We start from the raw sequence: 25,511 nt of genomic DNA on the forward strand, positions 1-25,511 counted from the left end.
AAGCAGAGATAGCGTAATTCACAGCTATATAAAGCAGGTGCTTGGCACCCTTTCTTTTCTTCCCCACATAATCGGTACTGCCAAGGTCACTGTTATTACCACTTCATCTTGTGTCTCAACGTCCATTTGTAATAAGTAGTTTATCTTCCTGAATCATGTCACACGCTACATATGTGCTTATTACTGGTTGTAACCGGGGTATGTTCTCTCGACGCGCCGAATTCTCTTTCCATTCGTCTAACCACATACGCTCAACTCCAGGCATCGGAAGAGGCCTTTTCGAGACATATATCGCTCGCCCGGACCATGTTGTCGTCGCCGCTGTTCGTGACCCGACAGCTGAAAGCTCAAAGGCATTATTGCATGTCACCAAGGGTACCGACAGCAGATGTATCCTGGTGAAGATTGATAGTGCTTCCGAGACGGACGCCCCGGACGCCATGAGCACTTTGAAGCGAGACCACGGTATCACGAAGCTTGATCTTGTCGTTGCTAATGCCGGAATCTCGAAGTACTTTGGAACGGCAGAGGTGACCCCAGTCAAGGAGATGATGGATCATTTCAAGATCAATTCCGTGGCACCACTGCTGTTATTCCAAGCAACCTGGCCCCTCCTCCACGCCGCAAAAGTACCAAAGTTCGTGACCATCTCTTCAGGTGCAGGAAGCCTTGGTTTCATGGAAAATCTGAAGGTCGAAAATACTGCATATGGCTCGTCTAAAGCAGCTCTTAACTTCATCACCAGGAGGATACACTTCGAGAATCCGGATCTAGTGGCCTTCAGTATCAATCCTGGATGGCTTCAAACTGATGTAAGTAAACCCATACATCTACTGCACGGTCACTCTCGTTGTGTCTTGGTCTGACTAATAGTAGCTGGGGAATCATGCTGCACAGAGCTCAGGGTTATCGGCAGCTCCTGTTTCAGTGCAGGATGGTGTAAATGGAATCGTCAGTGTTATAGATGGCGCGACAAGGAATGCAACATCAGGACGGTTCCTTTCGTGGGAAAACAAGGAGCTGCCATGGTGATGTGCATGATGCACAGGTATGTAGATCAGAAGATGGTTTATCCCGAAATTTGACAGATAATATACTAAATTGTATCGGATAAATGCTGTTGTCAAGTTCAGAGAAGAGACTTGGCTGAATCAATGACTGTCTTCTTATACGGTATCCAATCGATTCCAAGAATTGTGTTTGCCCGAGTGACATCATAGCCAAAGGAATCTAGAGCTGGGTTTGGGTCGCCTCCTTTATTGGCCTCGTCCGGCAGCCTGTCCCGCAAATCTGGGAAGTTCTCGTACAGGATTTCATATAACTCCTGGTTACTGTAGTACCCGGCAGTGACAAAGATGCGCTTATCCGCTGCCTCTTCCGTCTCTACAGCCTTGACATGGGCCAATGCCGCATCGCGGACATCAACAAAGAGAGGAAGCTGAGTTGGAGGAAGACCGCTTTTATGCTTCCCATTGATGATATCAGCCAGGAGCTGGTTGGATGTGTTGACGGAGTCGAGGGACTTGACTGGGTACTTCACTGGACCGTAGACCATCGGAGGACAGATTGTTGTAAGAGAGAAGTCGGGTTTCTTGTCGGCCATATAATCCCAAGCAGCCTTCTCAGCAAATGCTTTGGATGCAGCGTAGGCAAGCCCCGGGTTGGAGTAAGCATCTTCCATAGTAAGAGGACTCCAATCGGCCTCAGTGTAGGTCTTTTTTGCACCTGTGAAGGATAGCTTAGGGTCCAGGATCGCAGCAAAGGATGACGTCAACGCAACTCGTCGAACAGTGGGGCAAGTCTTGTGGAGTGCATCAAGTACTGAAGTTGTGCCAAGGACGGCTGGATCGATCAAATCCTTTTTGGCGTCTGTGATATTGTAGTGGAACTAGACAACAAAGGTTAATTTCGGAAGCTCGAAAGGTAGTTATGAATCCGCCCTTGACTCACGGGACTGGCGACGTGAATGGCCGCTTCGAGGCCATATGCGCCCAAGCCTTGGAAGGCATCCTTGGCAGCAATATCAGGGACGATAGCAAAGTCAAGCTTCTCTTCACCAACGCCTTGGAACTCATTGCGGATTGACTGGGCCTTTTGCTCTGAGCGAACAGTAGTCACGACGCTATGGCCACGCTTAAGGAGGACATCAATCACATGTCCAGCGACGAAGCCTGTGCCACCTACACTGCGCGTTAACTACAAAGACAGTTTTGGATGAATACTCGATTAGATATACCTGTGACGAGAACTCGAGTCATTGTGAGTAATATAGGATGCGATAACGTTACGCCTGGGTGATGGTTGAGGAGATTGATTGTTGTACTTTAGGCTCGCTACAAGGCTTGTCAGACTTAAATACCTGCCACGATACAGTAATGAATCATGTGTCGAGACCCATTCCGGCCTTAGGTTTGCGGGAAATGCCGAGATGGACCATCCATTTTAGCTTTGAATATAAATAAGCTTTGTCCAACCCTAACTAGCCTCAACGAGACTACCCTCGGCCCGATTTCTTTGGTGGTATCCGGGCAGGCTTGTTTACGAATACTCGTATTGGTTGGACTTAAAGCTAATGTCCGGATTCATGTAATATGCTTGCAGACTATCTTATGCTGCTGTTGCATAGCATCCTGCCATAGCCCAGATAGTCCAATAGTCTATGTCCAGTCGTTTCTTCGACAAGTCAAGCACATCCCCCGCTATCCGCATATTACCCTTCGCTGCCATGTACTCTAGTATTCTCCAAATCCATTCCTGCACGCAATTGTCTGTTGTCAGCTGAGCAGCTTGGTAGAGAGGTGCCATCAGTATCCTGCACTCCAGCTTCTGCATCGGCGTGAAAGGCTCAGAATTCTCTGACCGGGCTTGTGGCATGATGCAGTGCGTAACAGAGCGACATATTTGCTTCGCGATCTTGTTGATCGCATCACCGTTTTGCTCGTGGCATCTATCCCTTATCAATCCTTCCATCTCTAAACGCATCATCCGGACAGCGTTATGCAGTTGCATTGTAAAGTGGTTCGGGTAGACATCGTATTCTCCGTCCAAGGCTTGCCAATCGCCTAAGAGGACGACAACAGGCCCGCAAGACCTTTCCAATGAATCTGCAAGGTATTCAAGCCTGCATTTTATGTCGAACACCCTTCCATTCATCTTGCTGTGATCAACCATTATTCCCTTGGTCAACATGGCCCTCAAGTTGACAATATCCACTAGGATTCTCATATAATCCCATTTACTATCCATGATCAGTCCTGAAAGATCCTTCCAGACGGCGACTTGCGAGTCAAGGATAGAAGTTTTGGTTATTCCACAACTAATTACAAAGTGCGATAGAATGTTTCTGGCGATTTGAGTTGATAAAGCACTTGCAAAGTTCAACTTTCCCCGCGACTCGATGATTGACATTGCCCCTCGAATGTGGGTCATTGAAGGCCCTGGCATGCCAAGGCTCGGTGCTGCTAGCTTTTCAAATAGATCAAGAAGCAGTATTGACTGCAGAATTTCATCACCGATAAACACGTTCGGCTCGCATAGTGAATGTCTCAGATTCCCTATGGCAGCCGAGTATCTGTTGAAGGCGGTACTGATTAGTTCTCGGCTGTCGAACTGTACTGCCGAGAACGCAAGGCTGACTGCGTTCACACTGTATGCAAGATGTTTCGAGATTGTGGCCTGGTTGTATAGCGGTGGGAGAGAGGAGCAACTCCGTGATAGACCGGTAACATACAGCAGGAAAAACGTATCTCTGCACCGCGCCTCGACGTCCAGATTTAGGTCTAGCATCGGCGAAGGGAAAGTAATGAGCTGATAGGCATATCCTTGGCGGGCCACCACCTTTTGCCTGGCTACACGTGTCTGGTCACGGAACGCCAAGTCCTTGACATTACGGTAGCCATGGCATGAGATGTTGGCTCGGCGACATTGGCCACAGGATTCCGGTTTTAGGTCGCACTTAGAGTCAGATGTCAGCCACTCTGGTACAGACCTGAAATGACCAATAGGCATACTCGGAGCTTCCGTCGTCTACAGGGCAGACAGTCCATTGAGGGTCGGCCGGTGTTAACCATGTTGGATGACTGCGCGTACCCACTCAGGGCTTCTTTCTAGATTGGTGCCGGAAGAGAATCCCGGAGAGGGAACCAGTCGTTGGCAGTAATAGGGACAGATTGAGGTGCTAGGACTCGATTTCAGCTGAAATGACCGTATCACAGGAACCGCAGAGGATGTGATGAGCTACCAAAGAGGAAGAGGAAGAAGAAGTCTATCCAGTCGAGATTATGCAATATCTCCGCTCACAATAGAGGTTGCGCGTCAAGACAAGGCTGAAGCACAATGTTAACCGCTAGAGGCTTAGTATGTGGAGCTGCAGATAAGCCCTCTGACCTACTCCGGATGGCTAGCCATAAGAGGTTAATGAGATCGGCACAGCCCAAACTCAATCACTCAACCTCCAAATGTCAGTTCGAATTCCTTGGCAGCGTCCAAGACAGGGGCGGGATTCTTTGATCAAGAGAAAATGGTAGAACATTTGAAGTCGTATGTTCTTCGTGAAGGTTTTCCGTTCACCGCCATTGTATGGTTGGTCCGTATAAGCGGTTAGTATAACGTCTGAATTGTGATCTCGCTGTGTCATATGAAGTCGAGTCGTCAGGCGAAAACTAGCCACCCAACCTAACCTTACAGCCAGAAGTCTCGTATCAATGTTGGTCATGCTTGGGTACTTTTGAATCTGCTGGACGCACCAAATGCGGGTGTTTGCTTGAACACGGCCCGCATCAGCGACGTAGCTTAGTGACACTTCCTTGACTGTTAACTAGCAGTTTTACGAATCGCAGCCTGAATCTACGAGCAATGCCGAATGGTTTGTTCTCCACGCATGCACAAATGTTCTAAAGTGATACAAAAAGGGTTTGTAGCAACGCAGGCTATCTAGTCTCACCAAAGCTTAAACCATGCCCTTCTGAATAGCCTGCAACAAAACCTTGCCAATGACTCCAGCGCTGGGAGGATTCTGACCAGTAATCAAGTTCTTGCTCTTACCGCTGGTAACCACCTTGACGCCAAAGAGCTGATCCGCCTTCTCATACTGCCCGCCATGTTCCTTCAGCTTGTCTTCGAGCAAGAACGGCATTGCGTCCGTGAATTTGTACGCATCCTCTTCGGCATTGGAGAATCCCGTGACGGTCTGTCCCTGAACCATGTAGGTTCCGTCTGACAGCTTGACGTTGACCAGAGCAGCTGGCCCGTGGCAAACAGCAGAGACCAACTTGTTGGATTCGTAAAATTCACGAATCAGAGCGTGAGACGTGGGGTCTACGGCGAGATCGAACATGGCTAGGATAATATGTAAGTGTCTTGAGGTACGGTGGTCAAAGAGGAGAAAACTCACGTCCATGACCTCCAACGAAAAATATTCCGACGTACTCGGCAGATTTGCCAAGGAAGCTTTCGAGCTTCTGCGTATTCTTCCAGACATGCCCTTTTTCTTTAAAAAACCTCTGAGAAGCTTCATCATTCTTAGAATCCTCGATGGAATAGGGATCAACAGGAGCTTCCCCTCCCTTAGGTGAAGCCACAACGAGTTCTACGTGGCCATCCAAGTCGTTGTATGGGTGAACTAGCTCAGGAAGATACCATCCCGTTTTCATGTTGGCCCGTGTGGGAAGGACATCTTGCGATGTAAGGACAACCAAAAGCTTCTGGCCCGTTGACATGGTGAGGGATGAAAACAGAAAAATAATTGTTCAGGACGCTTGCTGCTATGAGAACGTAAGTGAAGATAGAACTTACAGAGGCAGAGAATGCTCTCATATATGAGTCGCCAGCTCAACACACTTTTGCCGAGTGAAGTAGTACTCTTCGCAAGGCTAGTGCGCTGTGCCAACTGATGATTCCACGTCAGTTAGCTCGCTAATGTTGTCGAACCGTGATTTGTAACACTATACGATCGAAGTGGGCCATATTAAACCTTAAGTCTGATGATGACAAGTATACCCGATAACGCCGTGGGTAAGGCATGGCCGATAGCCGCCAGATCTAATTGCTCAAGCATAAAGACTTGCTGTCCTGTCATGAGTGTTCTACCTGCTCTGCCTCACCATCAGCTCCATACACCATACCAAAACCCAACAACAGTTTCTTCACCTCAAGCCGCATTCAAAATCACTGTCAGCATGACCTTCACCGTCACTGTCCTCTTTCCCAACGAGCCGGATGCTAAATACGATTTTGACTACTATGTATCCAAACACATGCCTCTTATCCAAGAGAAATGGGGTAAATATGGTGTCAAAAGCTGGTCGGCTACACAATTCACGAATGGGCTAGACGGTTCACCCAGCCCATACGCATTTGGGTCCATCGTCGAATGGGAGGATGAAAGCCAGGTCAAGATTGCTTTTGCAGGGCCTGAGGTCGCCGAGATAATGGGGGACGTGGCCAACTTCAGCAACAAGGACGCCATTTTCCTTCTGGGCAAAGTCGCGGCCTGAGTCACGCCCGAAACAACGGCTCTCTATAGCGCGCAGCCGGGCCTTGAGACAGACATCTCTGTATCAAAGGAATCACAACATTGAAACGTGTCCTATCACTGGCTCAGATCCTGCGAAATGATATATGTTATAAATATTAGATCTTTTCAAATGTTCCCAACCGCAGTCGGGCTTTAGTAGATCCTGCTCTGAGTTTCAATAAACCTTCCAACCTTCATCGCCAATTCTGTTGTATATGGTGGGTTATCTTGGCATGCTTGTAATCACAAAAGCACATGAACTTCCTGCACGACTCTGAAGATGGTTTGAAAGATTGAGTGGACAAATTAATGCTCCCTTGTGGCGGTTTATAACCTGATCTTGGGGTTCCACCACTATCGCGACATGCGCGTAACGCTAGCCTCATCCGTGATCATGCTTAGAAGTTGACTCTTATGTTGGGCTTTCACATTACAAGATATCGCAATTATAAAGCTAAGGTGAATAATACTAAACTGTGCGAGATTTATAATATCCTATGATTCGTTTTGACGGAGAGCTCATATAAAATGCATTATATATGATTACATGACAGTGCAACAAACTCTCGATGTCAAGGCAATTCACTCCATTTTTCTACATCTTCACTCAAGCTATCAAGATGCGTATCTGTCATCCTGCAATTCCGTTTGGCTCCACCGTTGTAGTCATCGGTACCAATGGCTACATGGGGATTGAGACTTGTGAAAAACTCCTCCAGGCAGGCTTCTTCGTCCGAGGAACTGAGAGAGACGTGCAGGAAAATCGACAGTGCATGTATAACCTAATTGATATCAAGTGGCCAAACATGTTTGAGCTGGTTCACATGTCTGATTTTGAAGCTGAAGGGGCATTTGATGAAGCCTTCAAAGGTGAGAGGACACCCTTCTCTGCTCTTTCGCGGCCGGGGCTCACCAGGGTGTCATAGGCGCCAAGGGTGTTATCTATGTTTCAACACCGACCATACAGAATGCGGACCCTTCAAAGGTGGTAGAGCCTGTGATTAAAGGTACAATCAATAGGCTTGAAGCTGCAGCCCGCCCTGGAGTGAAGCGCTACGTTCTCAGTTCAAGCTCCAAGGCAGTTGAGTCTATCAATTACAACCACCCGCACCATGTCATTTCAAGCATATTCAACTGTGAGGCTATCAGGAAGGCCTGTTGTGAGCCGTATGTCGATGGCCTCGATAGATTTATGGACGTCTACAGTGCCAGTCGGGCTTTGGCAGGATTGGAATTTTGGTCTTCGGTTGGCACGAATCAGCCTCCCTTTGTTGCAAACTGTGTGGTACCGGATGGACAGTTTGGAAGGGCTTTAGATCCAGAAAACACTGCCTCTACCCTCCGCATGTTGAAAGGGGCCGCTGAGGGTGAATGAGATAAGGTATTTGGTCAAGTCGGTAGGCACTCAACCCTCATCGGCCATTACTAGTGATATAGACTAACACATCTCATAGCATACTACACTGATGTCCAAGATGCGGCACGTCTTTTGGTCGCTGCAGTAGCTCTTCCTTCGCTTGTGAATGAGAGAATATTTGCGTACTGTCATAATTCAACGTGGAATGAGCTACGATACAAGATTCGACTTATCTCACCAAAAGGAGAGAAGTTGGTGAAGGGTGAAGACCAAGCAGTAAAAGGGAGGGATGTCTCCAATGTGGATGGGCTTATTAAACGAGCCGAGAGTGTCTTGCGAGAGAGGAGGATATCTTAAGTGACTTCCTGGATTGCCTCTGAGAGTCACATATCTTTGTAAATATCAGTCATTACCGGTATAGAGAGATACATAAGTTCACCAAGTGAAAACAAAACACAGCGAAGAATCGTTTGAATCAACGTCATCTCACCTCTTCCAGCGACAAGCCTTTCAATCTCATTGCCTCTGTACAAGGCTTTATACAGGCAACATGTTGGAGATTCTGAGTGGACGATTCATTGAAAGATCTGCGATCCGGGCCTAGCTCTACTCTAATAATATCCGGTTTTAAAGTGTCGGATCGGGAAAATCGTCACCGGTGACTCTGTAAATCGTAAGCCAAGCCCTTCGGCACCGGCCCGGAGCATTTCTTCCAGATAAAGTGGACTTCAAGCCATGGCACGTCCAAGGGGAAGAGAAATAAAAACAAGGTAGTTCCCACGTCTTGGCTGATCGAATTGAACACAGGAAGCAAATTTAGTGGTTGAGATGTCATTAGAGGCTGAAACTCTGATCCATAACGACGGTGACGGGCTGGCCATGTCACAGGGCTGGGAATGTGATGCCTTGACTTGCATGACATTATGACGTCTCGCATAGATTACGAAAATTATAAATAAGCATCATTGTCAGGAAAAAGAGTCCATCTCATCTATTTCAGAGTTCCATCAAATATACTCGTCAACTAGCGAGCCCATTCCAACACCGTTGCGTCAGCATATTTACCGCATCAATGGCTCACTACGACAATCGCGCTGCTCCCACCGACTACGGCACCACTTATGATCGTGGTCGCGAAACAGGTCTGCTGACCCGCTGGGTGCCAGACAGACTCAAACATTCCCGCCTCTATCGCTGGTTCCTTCGCCTTACACGCGTTGCACAATTCCTCTCCGCCGTCATCTCCCTTGGACTCTTCTCAGTCCGTCTCCGCAAGGTCTATAACCTTGTCAATGCCATCAAGACGCGTCGTGGCGTTAACAGTTCCTATGGCGCTGTTGAAGGCATCCTGGCAGTTGCTGTTCTGTACACCCTCGTTGCTATGCTGATGTCACTGCTTCTCAAGGGCGGTGGTCCAAGATGGCTTCGCTGGCTTTGGGTGCTGTTGGATATTGCTTTCGTCGGAGCTTTCATAGCTGTCTCTGTTCTTACTCGCCCCAATGGTGGCATGGCTGGCCCACGTCATTGCTACCGGACTGAAGGTTTCTCAAGCACCTTTGGAATCAATGCGGACTCGTCGGATGACAGCTGCAATCTGCCTTGGGGTACATTCATTCTCGCCATCGTCAGCACGTAAGTGACACTCATGAACGCTTTTCAAGTCCCGCAGCTAACCTGTTACAGAATCCTCCATGCTATCACTGCAGCATTCCATGAAGTCCGGGATCGTTACAAGGAGCATCGCGTCAAGGAGCAGCATGTCAAGGAAGCTCATGTTGACAGAGACGGAACAGCTGCTTACTAGAGCCATGTCCACTTTCAGTGTAGCATTCATTTGGCGGAATGGATTCGGTGGTGGTTTAATTAGCGTATAACATCATCTCTAGCACATAACTTGAGCCTTGAATTAAAGCTGAATTACCTTTCATACAGCCTAACTGAAACGTCTCTTGTGAATCTCCACTTCACATTCAACAGCTTTGTTGAAGAATCCTTCTCTGACCACTGTGGGCTTATCATTCCTTCTTTGGACATGAAATAGCTTAAAGACAACCACAACTGCCTTTAAAATCTCCATCCAGGCGAAACTTGGAGTCATTAGTTAGTAGGCAAGTCACTGATCAGGATCATGGAGGACTAACTTTCTTCCAATGCATGCTCTCGGTCCTGTTGAAAATGGGTAGAAGAATTCCATGAGTTTCTCTGTACCTGGCTCAAGCCATCGGTCTGGTCTGAATGTCTCAGGGGACTCAAAGATTCGCGGATCCATCATGATGCCCAAGGTTGGGACGCTAACTAATGTCTAGACTTGTGATCAGCAAAGGCCGACGCCTGTTTAATATTGTTCACTTACCTCTGCTGGTATAAACTGTCCAGCTATGGTCTTTCCACCTTGCGGTGTCACTCGCTCTAGACCTGTGGCACTGGTAGGTCGAAAGCGCATGACTTCCCTCAAAGTTGCAATCAGTAAGGATAGATCGTTTAACTTCTTATCACCGGGCACCCAGTCATCAGAGGGCTCTCCAGGGAAGATTGTATCAATTTCTTGTTGAATGCGCCGCTGCAAGTCCGCATCGCGAGCCACAAAGTCGATAAAGTTGGTCATGGTGCTACTCGTCGTATCGCTGCCGCCAACAATGAAGCTGATCGACTCAGCTATGATTTCATCATCTGGAATGGGCTGTTTTGTTTCTGGATCCTTCGCGTTGAACAGGAAGCTTAATAGGTCCTTTCGGCTATTATCTGCAGAGGCTTTTCGCTTCATGAATGCTTCTTTTCCAATCTTTGCAAGGCCTGCTGACGCATGGAAGCCATTCTTCCAGAATGAGTCGAAAGGATTATACCTCATCACAGATCTCAGGAAAGGCGAAAGAGATCCAAGCGCGTTCATAAACTCGCCACGCGTGTCGATGATTTTGATGAGACCATAGTCATCTTTGCCTTTTTCAACGAAGCCAAAAGGCTCGCCAAACGCAAAGCTGGCAATGACATCGAAGGCGAGATAATTAGCTTTTTTGTCACACGATGTTAGTAGATAATCATCTCACTATCGATCGCAGTGCACTCACTCCAGACAGAAAAATCAACTTGCGGGTTTGATCCGTTGGATATGTTGAGTAGCTGGCGCTTCCACCCAACAATCTCGGCATCCATGTAAGGCTCAAAGTCCGATAGAGCGCGTGCGGAGAATGCTGGATTAATATACTTCCTCTTTCGTGTGTGCTCTGCCACATTTCTGGTGTTGAAGACAACTGGCGTCACCTGGTGGAACGCGTCGTAAAAGGGACCCTTGACGAATCCAGTTTTATGGCCGTATATCTGTTGAATTGCAGTAGGGTTACTGATAGACACATGATTGGGCCCGATTTGGACGAAGTCTCCGTGTTTTTGATGCAATTTCAGTACTTCATCAGAGCGTTGAACATTTTTACATCGTGATGCGAGCCAGAAGGATGATAGCTTCGCCAGAGGTGGGCCTGGGAAACCACGAATCAAGGAGGTAGAGTAGCGCACAATCTGGAAGAGAGTCTGGAAAGGCATATGTATCAGTCAACTTTGAACCGTTAGGCTCACAGATGCGTAGTCTAAATATATAGCTACAATGGATATCAGAACTTACGAGCAGCAATATTCCAAAAATTAGTCCTTGACCACTAAAGGGCCCATACACTGATTCTGCAATAGACATGATGGTATGTCTCGTCCTGTGCAGAAAGACCTTGCTGCTACTGTTGGTGCAATAATAAATGAAGCACCGACAGGATGCTTCAATTAGGATTCAGAGGTCAGAGCGACCAAGATGAATGGATGTCTTCTGGAGTGTCATTGTCATTAAATACAACAACTATGCTCTCATCGGAATGAGTGCCGATTTTACCCCGTGGTGGTATTTGGGGTCTGGTGCTGTGGTTTGATTGGCTCATTCTTTTGCATTCGGCAACATCGGATGCTCAATACCCTCAATTGATAAACTTTGCTCTTGCCCTCTGCCTTTCACATGTTATGCTCACCTGGTTATAGCAAACTGTTAGTTCTTCATATGTATCTATGCCAGTTGTAAGTACAAAAGAATTTAGCAATGCAAACTTGTTAAGTTGTTAAGTTGTTAAGTTGCCACGCTGGGTCTTATGGGTATATATTAGTTGCCTATTTCTTAATTTCCCTAGAATATACACACACATACACCCACTAATAATATTAGCCGTGTTTAAGCCTAAGACTCGTTCCGAGACCAGGGCTGGTTAAGACTAGAGAAAGATAAAGTATTATAGTATTCAACAAAGTTAACTACTATATCCTTACAACTTTACTAAGGCCGTCACAAGGATCGTCCTCTCTGAAAACTAGCTTAAACTTTAATAGTACTCAATGAAAATTAGGTATAAAGTTCCATCCCAGCAGTGTTATTACCAGGAAAGTTCAAAACCTACTCAACCTCACACGGAGCTTAGGCCTTAACTCTAAAACAGATCTATAAATTAATTAAAACATGCCTTTAAAGTAGGATATAGGAAGAAGATTAAGATTATTTAAAAAAAAAAAAAAACCAAGGCTCTTTAACTAGTATAAATAAACTAGAGTTAATTGATTTTTTTAACTGCCTTAAATTATATTAGTATCTTTTTATTTCCTACTAAAAGTAATTTATAATTGCTAGATAACACAGGGGATGCCGTTTGGATAATCCTTTTTTCTGCCAAGGCAGACCGCTTTCATTACTCTCACTAAACACTCAACCGCGCAACTCTCCCCTTCTCTATTCTTCGCCTTATCTCCCTCCTTTTTAAAAATGCCATTCTCCTGCCAATATCCCGGCTGTAATCGTACATACTTACGGAAGGAACACTTGAAACGGCATACAATATCGCATGAGCGGCCAAAAGAGTTCACATGCGAACAATGTGGCTCTAGACTATCTCGAACGTATTAGACCCCCTTCCCTCAATGACTAGTTTAGTGTCTCATGCTGGATGAATAGAGATACTCTTCGTCATCACATGGCTCTACACGGAGTAGTTCTCCCATCTGCCCGTGCTCCCCAAGCCTGTCTGCCATGTCGCCGGGCCAAGGTAAGGTGCGATGGCCAGAGCCCAGCATGCTCGGGCTGCGTGGCGAAATCGATAACATGTGTTTGGCACGTTCCAAATAACAAGCGACAACAGCCCCGTGAACACCCTACCTCCATGGCGCCAGCTTCATCTGCTCATGTATCAACAGAGCCTTCCTTTATGGAGGACTCAGAATGCGTCGACGAAGATGACCCGTGCGGCCTCACGAATGATGAGCAGCATTCCACGGCACTCACTGCCCCAGCACCGGAATGTCCGGGTAAAGTTGCCATGTATGACAAATTGATCGCGGTCTACTTTGAGAAGTTCCACCATCATTGGCCGATCGTCCATGAGAAGAGCATCCGTTTGCGAAACGTGCCGCAAGTGCTCGTGAAGACCGTGGTCACTATTGGTTTGTACTTGACAGATAATACTGAGGCACAAAACATGGCGAAAAAGACCCTCGAAGGTTTTCTTCATCAATCCGGCAACGCACTGGTAAGTCTACCACCCGTAGGAAACGAGTTCTCCCGGTGTTGGTCAACACGGACCCATCAGTTAACTTCTCTTGATGTTTGGAAGGTTTACAGTTGGGTGGGATTATTTTTGCTAATAGGTTCTTAGGCTGCATTTATGACCATGGGTGAGGCGGGACGCCTTGCCCCCGAACCCGAGCATCTACCCCAGTTTCAGGCGATTCTGCTGCAGGCCATAATGATTCCTCGCCTGACAGAATATGGCCTTGCAACAGGTCTCATGATCGACTCTATGCTCTCGAGAGTGCTCTTGCTTGCCGGTATCTACGACCAGAGTAGAATTAATGCTGCAAGCATTCGTTGTGACTGGCAACATTTAGATCCGCTAACTCTGAGAGATTCCTATCAACGGTACGCGACCATGTCCAAAAACTGCCCGCAAAGTTAATTCTCATCTCACTCGTTCTGCTACTTGCCATGTAGACTGGCTTTATTCCATTTCAAGTTTCACGCTTTTTTTCAGGTTTTCTGTCGAGCCAGGTATCCATGGCATAGAATCTCGGGACTTGTGGAGCCTTCGTTGCTCCGTACTGAACTTCCCATGCCGCTTGCATTATGGGACCTGCGGCCAATATCCTTTCCCAGTGATGGGGCTACCGATAGCAACGCAATATCAACCGCTGGCGGCGGGCAGCTTATCAGCGATATGTGTCAAATGGCGGTCATGAGCGGAGACAACAAACCACTAGAACCGGTTGATGAGGTGCAACCAGGGCTCGGTGTCACTTTGTGGCTTTGGCTGGAAAGGACAAGCGATGATGATCCCAATTTCGTTTCACAAATTAATGATTTTGGCTCAGAAAGCTTCCAGGGCATACCGGCGTCTACTGTTGATTGAATATAAGCCTGCTCAACCTTCGTATTTTCTCCTGAAACATCAAGCTTATCTTTATTCTTGTCTTGCAATCAAAACTGAGTCCCATATTGTCCCCATACAGTTTCCTCCGCTAGCCTATTTCTCCAACAAGTTGGCGATTGCGTTGTTGAACCCCTCGTACAGTGCATCCAGAGTATCTTTTAAACCGGGGTCTTCCAAACTCGATTCGCCTTTCCAGACAACCCTAGTCTGCTTATCGCTGAGAGGTTCGAGCTTGACGGTCCCAAACTGATCGGCATCTTTGACAGTGCTTATGTCGACTCGGAAGCGCAAGGTGTATTCGGCTGCATTGACTTCCTCCAGAGTTTCTTTGGTCGTGATACCTGGTCGTGTAGTTAAGTCGAGATGGCGGACGGAGCCGATGCCAAACCCCTGAAGGCTTGACGAGGTACAATTGGGCATCCAGAGGCTCTCACAGCCCCAAGATGCCAAAATACCCCAGACTTTCGTCGCTGGAGCATTAACGACGCTGGAATGTTCAGTGATGACTTTAGTGGTGTTCATGTTGATAAACGAATACAAGGATTGTGAATTGAAAATATCTCAGCTTGTTGGATTTGTTTGTGTACTTGAAGGCTGTATTTCAATAGATATAAATAGGCAAAATAGTCTGATTTATGATGTCTAGAACTTTCTACATTTAATACTTTCAGACTTAGCTATATAGACATATTACTGACAAATCTGGCATATTATCTTCTCCGGAATCCCATCCGGTATCCCATCCGGTATCCCATCCAATGTTTTAAGCTAAGCTAATTATTAAACTTAACCCCTTGGATATTAACGGCTCTACATGCCTTTTAATAGAGATGTTATCCCGTTGTTATAACCTCTATTCAATCACTTTAATAAAATCTTTGTTGTGATTCAAGTCGCTACCAATCACGACGCACACCTCACCGCATACTACCATCAACAATGCCTGCCGCACTTTCTCACGCCACTCGCATCATCCATAAGCCCATCGGGCAGGTTTGGGGTATCGTCGCCTCCTTCGGTGGGGAGAGCCTTTGGTTTCCAAACGTAACTAAGTCGTCGCTCGAAGGATTCGGCGTTGGCGCTGTCCGCTCCCTCTGGTTCGGCAATGGTCCGAAAGGGAAAGATAACTGGGATGAGAGCCCCGTACGCGAAAAACTTATAAGCGCTGACCCGGCCACTCATTCACTCCGTTGGCAAATCTTCAACGAAAACATCGGCAACACTGAATCATTTTCAACCCTTGAGCTTCGCTCCATTGACGAAAACTCGACAGAGATAGTATGGTCTGGCGAGACAGATTTCCCTGACGGAGCCGAACGGGACAACCTGAAGGTGTTTATCGAGGACATGTACAACACTGCCATGGAGGCTATTGCGAAGAAGTTGGAAACCTGAGAATGGCATGCACCTGAGTTAGCTAGGCTTGAGATGCTCTCATAGGAATGACCGCTAAAGTGGGATATACTTATTTGCATTGCTATTTAAATATCGGGGTGATGTGGTGATTTCCAGAAAGAGCTGCATGCTTAAACGCGAAGAGCGAGAATGCGATTCGGGGAAAAGGCTCCCTGTACAACACCTCAAATGCATTAGAGATCAACTCTTCATACTTCATGCAATTGATGCTCATCCCGTCTCACCTAACACTAATTGCGTGAATGATATGCAGCTGAAGCAGATAAAGCCCCAAAGCTGAGGCCCATGCCCAGCTAAGCTTTCAATTCAGCGTACCACTGGGCACGGCACGGCGCCCCCCTAAGGCTATCTAATCTAGTTCACGTTTGTTCCTCCAACAGTGGCGATCTGACATCCTTAGACGAAAGACTTATCAAGACTATACCTCGGATGGCGACGCCGAGACCCGTTCAGCTACGGTTCACATTAGCCACAATGCCACTCAGCACAGATGTTTAACTCTAGATGCCAGTCTTTAAGTCTCAATTTGTGATTTAGTCAATCCTTAGAGCCAGGCTTTGAACCTATACAGGATTATGGACGCGAGGATATTGGACGTGATCGAATTGAAGCCTCGTCACATTGCGGAAATGAAGTTCAGGCCGTTGTGAACGGGGCTGGCTGGGCATCAGATTTTCTCAGTGTAGCTCCCCGCTGAGGAGCGGACATCGCCACTACAGCTGTTCAAAGGCCTGGATCGCGTCTGTCTTGGAGGCGCGGCAGATGCTGAACGCAAGCCAATGCTTATCCTGTAAGATGTAGAGATTCACCCCAAGCTTGGACCCATCCTCAATAGATCCTACACTGCATTCAATCCCTTCAATCGACGAGATGCTCAACCAGGGAAAGTGTACATCCCCCCCCCGGTATCTCGCCCTACTGACATCCCCAGTCCACCAGCTGGAATCAGCCCCTTCCAACATAAATTTTTGTTAGAACGCTGGGTCTGGTACTTAGTTCATTTTAAGATATCCTTTATGTCTTCCACGGGAGCTGGATATGGGTGCGCTGGTGCTTTATGATAATCAGCATCTAGCACAACCACTCCGGCCTCTTTCGCAACCCTGTCACAAAGCTCTAATATAACAATCATCAAGCTGCTCAAGACCCTTTCTACCTTCAAGCAAAAGAGGTCTATAGTCCTTTAATCAAGCCCATATTCCTTCACGACGCAGACGTTAGCTTCAGATTGTTGAGAAGTACCATTGCGTTGAGAATCTCAGTAACTTAGTCATGGAGAAGTGAACTTACTTTAGCGCCATGTACCAGATCGTCGGGACACGGATCTTCGGCACAGATGTTGGCGCATCTCAGCGACCGGCACCCAATCATACGCCCCAACAGCCGCCCTATTGATGATGAAGTCAAGGAACAAACTTTCAATAGATCAGAGCCGTTTGCAATAACGGTTAGGCCCCTGATTGTGATGATGTGACTTCGGGAATCTCGGCTGCAATACGGGTTAGGGCATAGTTATACCAGGGGACCAAGTGTCCCCCTGTTGTCGTAGGTGGCTCTGCGCTTCCACTTTCAGCTATCCCACTGCTGACTGCGTAGCAACTATTCCTTAATACGTGGTTGTGTCATACCAATTCACCAATGAGCCACAGGAGAGTTGACAGTTTTTTTGGTTTCTATAATAAGGAAGAAGATAGATCAGTTGCTTACGGATTTACTACTCAGATAGACTGTACTAAATCTGTCGAGACAGACCTAGTTGTTGAAATAGAAGTATATCAGTCTTTGGTCCCCTGGTTTGGCGGCCCCTGGCGTAACATTCCAGACAATCAATCATATGCTTAAAGCCTAAGAAGAGCTAGCAATAGCGTCAGATAATGAACTGGCTACCCTTTTGTGTAATTGTGCATATATGATTTGCCACCACTGACGAGTGTCGTTCGTGAAGACTTGAGAGCGGTATCCCCAAATATGACGCAGCTGACACTTTTATCGCTTTGGGAGCCGCATCGTTCGTTTGCTTTTCGACGTCATACTGCAACTTTAATCCATCTAAAGCGCGATATTTCGGACCCTCGAGCCGTCTGGCCAATGCATTACTATGAGGGTATTTCGACAGACGTGACGAACGTGGCTGGTAAGAAGTGGACATGTGAAAGGTGACTAATCTGGTCGACCATGAAGGCGTCAGAGAGGCATTGAGAGATAAAAGGCAGTAGATCGTCGGCTTCAGTGACTACTTATCCTTCATTCAGACAGACATCAGCTCCACTCCTCTTCAACTCCAAAGCAGAACAGTCACTGGCTCACATCTCTATCATACTTTACCAATCTACAAACCCCTTATATTATCACCAATGACTCAGCTCACCAAGCTTCTCACCATCCTGGCAGCCGCCACCGCAACTGTCGGCGCTCCAACCATAAAGCCTCGCCAGCTCGCCGGTGAAGGCAGCTTCTTCGACTCCGTCTTTACCGGCACTGACAACGGTGTCGGCTATGGAGTCGAGAATGCTGAAGACAATGCCGCCACTCTCCTGGGCGGCAAAACTACCAGCGGAGGCGGCGGTAGCACTAGCAACCCACCTCCTCCACCACCCAAGGCCAAGAGACAGGCTGATAAGATTGCCAACGGTGCCGCTACTGATCTGCACACTGTTGGGCAAGACAAGGCTGCGGATCTTGTTCAGACTGATGGAGATAATATCGATGGGCAGCTCACTCAAGATGCGGCTACTCTTGGAGCTCAGGTTGGAGGAGATGAGGAGGATGTTCTTGAGCGCACGGGCGATATGGTTCCCAGCAAGATGCCTACTCGTCGTGCTCGGGTTTTTTAAGCTTCAGTGCCAGTCTGAACTGTGTGGAGATATTAGTACTTGAGAAGTCTATGCAGGAGTTACACTGAGGAGAGCGATTAGTCAGGAGAAGCGAGTCATTGGTTAATGTATTCTTAAAAGCAAGCCAGGAGTAGGAAAGTACTTACATAGTAACATTAATTATTATCTATTTTTAAATTCGGGCTCGGTATGTGCTAAATCTCCGGATCTGCAGTACCCGCTAATGAAACGCGGGGAACTTGCCAACTTAGTGATCCGAGATTCCAATTTATGGGGACGGCGAACAGCGGTATACCGTGAACTCACAGTACAAAATGATAACGATGACAACGTGGTCTCCTCTTCAAGTTTTACTTACTTAAAGGGCGGGTAATAGCTGCTCTCGTGCACCTTTTATCCAGACAGTTTTGCTCAACAGATCTGATGAAACTCTCGGCAGCAAAATGAACATCTACCTCATTGCAATCCCGTTGGTGTCGCTTCTCCTACTCAAAGCAGTCTTGACCCTCTTTCAGCATTTGCGCTCAAACCTGAGGTCCGTTCAAGGCCCTCGTGCCGCTCGATGGACACTCGGTTGGTATACCTGGAAGGTATGGCAAGGCTCTTTCGAGGAGGTTAACCGTGATTTACACAAGAAGTACGGTACGTTGGTGCACACATTTATGCCAGTTTCTTGTTTTTAACGCCTCAGGCTCTGTCGTTCGCTATGCACCCAACCGTTATAGCTTCAGCGACCTCGATGCGGTCAAAGTCATCTACGGTCTGGGTACTTCGTTCCCCAAGTCCCCTTGGTACATACCCTGGGGCAACCCCGGCGACAACAATCTGTTCAACGAGAGGTCCTTGGCCAAGCATGCACACGATCGAAAGCAATATCAGTCCACTTACTCTATGTCTTCCTTGGTCAATTACGAAGCCTTTGTTGACGACTGTGCCGAATTGTTAAAGAATCGCCTCTCGGAACTCTGTGCGGCAAATCAGGCAATTGACATGCATAATTGGTTCCAATGCTATGCTTTCGACGTCATCGGTATGATCACATATGGAAAGCGCCTGGGCTTTCTCGATAAAGGAGAGGACGTGGGAAATGTCATCCGTGCCTTGGGAGAGATACTTAGCTATTCAACAATCGTTGGGATCGTCTTCCCCACTCTCCACAATATCATTGTTCCTATCATGAACTTCCTGGCAGGAAATAAAGGACAGGGCGGAACCTACATCGCAGCATTTACCAAAGAGAGGATCAGTGAGACGCGCTCGAAACCCAAGGCTGTAATCTTAGATGACAGCGACTCCACAACCCAGTCTTTTCTCATCAAGTTCCTTGCCAAAAACACTTCAAAGCCGGATGCTTTCACCTCATCTCATGTCTTGTCCGGTTGTCTTGTCAATATGGTCGCGGGGTCTGATACAACTGGCATCAGCCTCTCAGCTGTTTTGTACTACCTTCTCAAAAACCCAAGATGCATGGACAAGCTACAGCAAGAGGTTGATATATTTACTTCCAACGGTCAGCTATCCACTTATGTCACGTATAAACAGAGCCAGGCAATGCCATACTTGCAGGCTGTGATCAAGGAAGCATTGCGGTTACATCCAGCCACTGGACTACCCCTTGAGCGTGTAGTGCCCAAGGGTGGTGCTACCATTTCAGGGCATTTCTTTCCGGAGGGTACTATTGTCGGAATCAACACCTGGGTTGCACACAGGGATCGCGGCATCTTTGGACAGGATGCGGATTCATTCTCGCCCGAAAGATGGCTGCAAGATGACGACGAGCGCGTAGCTTTGATGAACCGCTTCTGGATGCCTGTAAGTTTACACTTTATTCTTTTGCAAGCCAATTTAATTTGTGGCAAACGTCGATCTTGACACCTGATTGTTTCACGGTGCACGTATTACTGAGCTGATCAAATCTCCTCACAGTTTGGCCTTGGCTCCCGAACATGCATAGGCCGTCATATTTCGATGCTTGAAATGTGCAAACTCATTCCTGCTTTGGTTCGAGACTTTGAGTTTGCTCTACATGATAATTTACTCCATAATGAGTGGAAAACGAAGAACTACTGGTTTGTGAAGCCTCTTGATTTTCAGGTCTGGGTAAAACCTAGGACAAGTGCAGGGTAAAATAACTCAAAGGTGCATAATTTAATGCAGAGTGTACATAGGTTATGCTCAATTAGTGTAGGCTAGTCCGTCTTTGTCTCAGCACCCCCGCTCCTTGATCGGAGGTTGATTAGCCCCATGGGGAAATGTTCGGAATCCTGTCAATGACTGCTGCATAAGAAGAACAATTATTTTATTTAAACCCGAATCGAATGCTTTCTGTTGAAAGCCTGTAATCATCTTCAAGACCTGTGTCTTTCTTCGTCAGTCTCTGTGTATAGCGTCTGTTGCATCTTCACAATGACTCTTCTTCAGACAACAACACCTAGCCCCAAAGCCGACCGTATGTTTCCCACCTTATCTTCGTCATTAGCACTGACAGGCCCAGCAATCGTCGTGGACGGCACGTCATTTGCGCTCAACGGCAAAAATGTCTCCTACCGCTTTCACGTCGATCCAGCTACTGGAGATCTTCTGCTCGATCACTTCGGCGATCGTATAACAGAAAACCCCATCGCCCAGATCATGTCCAACGGTGGAGGCTGGTCTACTCAAGCTCATCTCCGCCGTGAATTTCCAGACCTTGGCCGTGGAGATTTCCGCACTCCTGCTGTACACATCAAGCACGCCAAGGGCTTCACAGTTTGCAACTTCAAGTACAAGTCTCATACAGTCCTTAAGGGTAAACCTGCGATTGAGAAACTGCCCAGCACATTTGGCTCAGACGATGATGTTTCAACACTGATTATACATCTTTACGATGAGTATAGCTCTGTTGGTGCAGACTTGTCGTACTCTATCTTCCCCAACTTCGACGCTATTGTTCGAAACGTCAAGATCATCAACAAGAGTGATGATGTCATTACTGTTGAGAAGCTGTCAAGCTTCAGCGTTGACTTTCCTCATGAGAGCTACGAGATGCTGCAGTTGCAAGGAGAGTGGACCAGGGAATGCAACAGAACTCGCCGAAAGGTTGAGTATGGACTTCAAGGGTATGTTACCACTTGACGCAGAGTTTTCATGGCTAACTTTGGTGCAGATTTGGAAGTACCACTGGTTACTCGTCTCACTACCATAACCCATTCTTGTCAATGGTCTCCCCATCAACAACCGAGTCCCACGGTGAAGCTTGGGGTTTCTCCCTCGTCTATACTGGTTCCTTCAGCGTCGAAGTTGAGAAGAGTCATCAAGGTCTCACTCGCGCACTCGTCGGAATGAACCCATGTCAGCTGTCTTGGCCGTTGAGATCGGGCGAGTCACTGCAATCACCAGAATGCGTTTCCGTGTTTTCCAACCTCGGCATTGGCGAGATGTCACGGAAGTTTCATCGCCTGTATCGTCAGAACCTCATCCGAAGCAAGTTTGTCTCTGAAACGAGACCTGTTTTGTTGAATAGCTGGGAGGGTCTGTACTTTGACTTTGACGACAAGACGATCTACAAATTAGCACAAGAGTCAGCAAAGTTGGGGGCCAAGCTCTTCGTGCTTGACGATGGCTGGTTTGGCGACAAGCATCCTCGTGTCAACGACCATGCTGGCCTAGGCGACTGGGTTGCAAACCCCAAGAGGTTCCCGAGTGGTCTGGACTCTCTTGCTAAGGATATCACCAAGTTGCAAGTCAAGGATTCAGACGAGAAGCTGCAGTTTGGACTGTGGTTTGAACCTGAGATGGTCAATCAGAAGTCTGAGCTATATGAGCAGCATCCTGAGTGGGTTCTGAGCGCTGGAAACTACGCTCGTAGCGAAACTCGCCAACAGCTGGTGTTGAACGCTGCCCTCCCAGAAGTACAGGACTTTATCATCAGCTCTGTATCCAAGATCTTAGAGACTGTCCCAGTCAGTTATGTCAAATGGGACAACAACCGAGCGATGCACGAGAGTCCTACGCCAGACAACCATCACGCCTACATGCTCGGCATATACCATGTCTTCGACGTGCTGACTGCCCGATTTCCCGATGTCCTTTGGGAGGGTTGCGCATCGGGTGGCGGTCGCTTCGATCCTGGCATCTTGCAATACTTCCCGCAGGTTTGGACTTCGGACAACATGGATGCTTTTGATCGCATCCATATTCAGTTCGGTACATCTTTAGTGTACCCGCCTTCGACAATGGGCGCACATGTCTGCTCTGCACCAAATGATGTGACTGGACGCTCAATCCCAATGAGCTTTAGAGCCCACGTCGCAATGATGGGCGGCTCATTCGGTTTCGAACTGAACCCTGACCATACGCCTGAGGAAGACAAGGCACAGATCCCGGATCTCATCAAACTCGCAGAGAAGATCAACCCCATCATTATCAAAGGAGATATGTGGCGGTTGGTGTTGCCCGAGGACTCCAACTTCCCTGCAGCAATCTTTGTATCAGAGGACGGAAGCCAAGCTGTCTTGTTTGCATTCCAGATCAGAGCAACTACTGTTCTCAACTATCCTCTGCTTCGACTGGCTGGACTTGACCCAGCGGCGAGGTATAGGCTTGATGGCGGAGAGACGTACTCGGGCGCTACACTAATGAATGGAGGAATTCAGTTTCGATTTGGTACAGATTATGATAGTAAGGTTGTTCTGCTAGAGAGGGTATAAATGAATCGGGCAGAACGTTATGTAAAGATATCAAGGACACCAAACGGTTGATGCAAAATGGAAAACCCCCAGCACAAGCATATTAGATAGATTGTCAACACAAAGAACGCTTTTTCATATTAGTTAAAAGAAAGTCCAATCTCGGGATCAAATTGTCCACAAGATATTGTCGCGTCCTCCCAAGTTGTCGTCACCACAGGCGTACTCAAGTCCAACAGATCGAGGTTACCGTCTGGTACCCAACCCAAAGAATCCACGGGCTGTTCATCTTCTGGCGACAGTTCCTCAACAATCGCTAGCCTCTCATCATTTCCCGCTCCTTGCATATCCCATTGGAGATCGAGATGCGCGTTGGGATCTGCAAGAGCAAACAATGTCTCCGAGTGCTTGAGAAGATTGGGCAGCAAGTGAGATTGAGCGCCTCGAACGGTTGAGAGAGCATGAATCACGACGGAGAGTAAGTCACGAGGGCCATTCTCGAGTGCGGAATATGTCCAGCCGGGGAGTTGAGCGGTATCTGCGAGACTGACGCCGACGTCAAAGAGCTTTTGTTCCTAGACGAGAGTCAGGTCAGTATTCAATGGCCAGTCAGAAACGAAATACCGGTGATTCTTACCATACCGATGCCATGGCAATCTTTCGACTTGGTTCCAACAGACCTCAAGGCAGACATGATGATCTTTCCTGCATCCATTGGAAGCGAAGGCGGAAGAAGTAGTCCAAAACCAGATGCCGACGAAGGATTCTGACCAAACGCGATCCGCCACATGGATATTCGAAGCCACTGTTGAGTGATGAGCGTATCGAATCGCTGACTCTCGATAATCGATTGGTCTGGCTGCACACTGCAGAGTTTTTCATTGATGGTATGTACAAGCTTCAAGTCGTCGAAGCGTTGATCATCACCCTCAGGTTGCCATTCGTACAAAGAATATGGGAGAGATTCGAAGAGGCGGATGTGGTTTATAAAGTCGTGCATCACTACAGGGCAATTTGAGTCGACGATTTGGGGCTTGTTGACTGTGCTTCGAAGCATGACTGATCTTCTGTGCTGAAGAGCAAAGGTTCTGTAACGCGTTAGTTTTGGGGTAAGGTAATAGGCGAAGGAACTTGCCTTTCTGTGACAAAGAGAAGCCAAAAGACGCGTCGTCTCTTCTCACGTTCCTCATCAGGTAGACCATAATAACCAGACTCTTTTGTCAGATCAAGTGACTGAGCGAGAGTAATACTCTGATTGAGATAGAACCAGGCGTGACGCGGATCATTGAGATTACCATAGCTTGCAAAGAGGAAGAAGGAGACGAGTACTGAGTCGAGAGTTGTATCATCGATAACACTGTATTGGCGGAGTGAGTTCTCAGCCAGGTTGACGAGAATATCACCTGTCAAGCGTGGCTCAGATGGGATTTGTGCGTTGAGGTCATTCTCGCAGTTGTCGATTCTCTTGTCCAACCGTAACTGCATTCTCGTCGCGGCACATATTGCAAGGATGAGAGCGTATCTGGAAGGTGGTAGGTCATCTAGTCGAGCTGCGTCGGCGAGGATGTCATCATCGACGACTGGCATAATAGGGTAGAGAAACCTCTGGAAGAGCCGTATGTGAGCAACGAGTGATAGAGACATGCGTTTGCAGAGGTCTCCGGTATCGATAGTCGCGTCATTGGGCGGTGTTGTCGAATCTGATTCCGGTTCTGGTTGTGATTGTGGAGCAGGGTCAATGTTGGTTGGTGGAGATGAGAATGACTGAGCGTTGACTTGAGCGTCTGTTGGGGCATCTTCATGGCTGTTGCTGGTTGATCCAGGCGGCGCTTCAGAAGTGAGTATCTGGAATTGATACTCATCAATACCCAGACCCTGTCTCAGCTGTGTCTGTCGTCTCCCTTGACCCTGCTTTGGGCCTTTCCTCCGAATGCTGTGGCGATACTGGCAACGGAGGTCTCCGATGTGACAGTTCTTACAGGGCAGACCACGATCACACTTGACCTTGCGGAATCGGCAGTTGTCGCAGACCTGGCCGCGCTTTACCGGGATAGTCGCCATGTCGCTTTAGATCCGGGGTTGTTGAATGCTTAATGGAGATATAGTCGGCAGATCCAATTCTTCGCCAGCGTCATTTCTCGTGACTCTCGGTCCGATATATCAAGCGATGAGGGGTATCCACCAGAAACTGACCATTCTCGAGGTCACGATGGGCCCGAAGCTAAGCATTCTTCAAGTGAGGGGCTATTCCGAAAGGGGTAATGTTCGGACTGTAAC

At 47.6% G+C, this 25,511-nt stretch overlaps 12 protein-coding genes across 12 annotated transcripts; 9 read left to right on the forward strand and 3 right to left on the reverse strand.

Moving 5' to 3' along the window:
- Positions 1-155: 155 nt before the first annotated feature.
- On the forward strand, positions 156-943 carry FOBCDRAFT_234875 (uncharacterized protein; the record flags this gene model as incomplete). Its single annotated transcript, XM_059609992.1, has 3 exons — positions 156-198; positions 262-812; positions 905-943. The coding sequence occupies 3 exons, from the start codon at positions 156-158 to the stop codon at positions 941-943; spliced, it is 633 nt and encodes a 210-aa protein (XP_059463704.1).
- Positions 944-1,129: 186 nt separating this feature from the next.
- Positions 1,130-5,717, reverse strand: FOBCDRAFT_172527 (uncharacterized protein; the record flags this gene model as incomplete). Its single annotated transcript, XM_031180328.3, is given in 9 exon segments — positions 1,130-1,888; positions 1,951-2,196; positions 2,499-2,569; positions 2,715-3,646; positions 3,731-3,988; positions 4,680-4,800; positions 4,818-4,845; positions 4,955-5,337; positions 5,393-5,717. 9 exon segments carry the CDS (start codon positions 5,715-5,717, stop codon positions 1,130-1,132), a joined length of 3,123 nt encoding a protein of 1,040 aa, XP_031041096.3.
- A 459-nt stretch (positions 5,718-6,176) lies between these two features.
- On the forward strand, positions 6,177-6,494 carry FOBCDRAFT_234877 (uncharacterized protein; the record flags this gene model as incomplete). Its single annotated transcript, XM_031180329.2, has 1 exon — positions 6,177-6,494. The coding sequence occupies one exon, from the start codon at positions 6,177-6,179 to the stop codon at positions 6,492-6,494; it is 318 nt and encodes a 105-aa protein (XP_031041097.1).
- Positions 6,495-7,200: 706 nt separating this feature from the next.
- On the forward strand, positions 7,201-8,228 carry FOBCDRAFT_234878 (uncharacterized protein; the record flags this gene model as incomplete). The annotated part of the gene is made up of 3 exons (XM_059609993.1): positions 7,201-7,384; positions 7,507-7,881; positions 7,969-8,228. The coding sequence occupies 3 exons, from the start codon at positions 7,201-7,203 to the stop codon at positions 8,226-8,228; spliced, it is 819 nt and encodes a 272-aa protein (XP_059463705.1).
- A 715-nt stretch (positions 8,229-8,943) lies between these two features.
- FOBCDRAFT_234879 (uncharacterized protein) lies at positions 8,944-9,675 on the forward strand (the record flags this gene model as incomplete). Its single annotated transcript, XM_031180331.2, has 2 exons — positions 8,944-9,503; positions 9,555-9,675. The coding sequence occupies 2 exons, from the start codon at positions 8,944-8,946 to the stop codon at positions 9,673-9,675; spliced, it is 681 nt and encodes a 226-aa protein (XP_031041099.2).
- A 129-nt stretch (positions 9,676-9,804) lies between these two features.
- On the reverse strand, positions 9,805-11,559 carry FOBCDRAFT_194051 (cytochrome P450; the record flags this gene model as incomplete). The annotated part of the gene is made up of 5 exons (XM_031180332.2): positions 9,805-9,958; positions 10,013-10,173; positions 10,225-10,880; positions 10,940-11,399; positions 11,491-11,559. The coding sequence occupies 5 exons, from the start codon at positions 11,557-11,559 to the stop codon at positions 9,805-9,807; spliced, it is 1,500 nt and encodes a 499-aa protein (XP_031041100.2).
- Positions 11,560-12,655: 1,096 nt separating this feature from the next.
- Positions 12,656-15,084, forward strand: FOBCDRAFT_246375 (C2H2 type zinc finger domain-containing protein; the record flags this gene model as incomplete). Its single annotated transcript, XM_059610766.1, has 3 exons — positions 12,656-12,794; positions 12,850-13,420; positions 14,995-15,084. The coding sequence occupies exons 1-3, from the start codon at positions 12,661-12,663 to the stop codon at positions 15,082-15,084; spliced, it is 795 nt and encodes a 264-aa protein (XP_059463706.1). The 5' UTR covers positions 12,656-12,660.
- A 172-nt stretch (positions 15,085-15,256) lies between these two features.
- Positions 15,257-15,712, forward strand: FOBCDRAFT_122726 (uncharacterized protein; the record flags this gene model as incomplete). Its single annotated transcript, XM_031180335.2, has 1 exon — positions 15,257-15,712. One exon carries the CDS (start codon positions 15,257-15,259, stop codon positions 15,710-15,712), a length of 456 nt encoding a protein of 151 aa, XP_031041103.1.
- Positions 15,713-18,087: 2,375 nt separating this feature from the next.
- On the forward strand, positions 18,088-18,567 carry FOBCDRAFT_266321 (uncharacterized protein; the record flags this gene model as incomplete). Its single annotated transcript, XM_054702556.1, has 1 exon — positions 18,088-18,567. The coding sequence occupies one exon, from the start codon at positions 18,088-18,090 to the stop codon at positions 18,565-18,567; it is 480 nt and encodes a 159-aa protein (XP_054558531.1).
- A 443-nt stretch (positions 18,568-19,010) lies between these two features.
- Positions 19,011-20,694, forward strand: FOBCDRAFT_282861 (cytochrome P450; the record flags this gene model as incomplete). Its single annotated transcript, XM_031180337.3, has 3 exons — positions 19,011-19,209; positions 19,259-20,379; positions 20,494-20,694. 3 exons carry the CDS (start codon positions 19,011-19,013, stop codon positions 20,692-20,694), a joined length of 1,521 nt encoding a protein of 506 aa, XP_031041105.3.
- Positions 20,695-20,913: 219 nt separating this feature from the next.
- On the forward strand, positions 20,914-23,255 carry FOBCDRAFT_313267 (Melibiase-domain-containing protein; the record flags this gene model as incomplete). The annotated part of the gene is made up of 3 exons (XM_059611952.1): positions 20,914-21,016; positions 21,062-21,665; positions 21,713-23,255. Exons 1-3 carry the CDS (start codon positions 20,974-20,976, stop codon positions 23,253-23,255), a joined length of 2,190 nt encoding a protein of 729 aa, XP_059466501.1. The 5' UTR covers positions 20,914-20,973.
- A 119-nt stretch (positions 23,256-23,374) lies between these two features.
- Positions 23,375-25,295, reverse strand: FOBCDRAFT_282865 (uncharacterized protein; the record flags this gene model as incomplete). Its single annotated transcript, XM_031180339.3, has 3 exons — positions 23,375-23,809; positions 23,872-24,306; positions 24,366-25,295. 3 exons carry the CDS (start codon positions 25,293-25,295, stop codon positions 23,375-23,377), a joined length of 1,800 nt encoding a protein of 599 aa, XP_031041107.3.
- Positions 25,296-25,511: the final 216 nt, after the last annotated feature.

Source organism: Fusarium oxysporum, chromosome I (assembly GCF_013085055.1).
Source record: "Fusarium oxysporum Fo47 chromosome I, complete sequence".
NCBI classification, from domain to species: domain Eukaryota; kingdom Fungi; phylum Ascomycota; class Sordariomycetes; order Hypocreales; family Nectriaceae; genus Fusarium; species Fusarium oxysporum.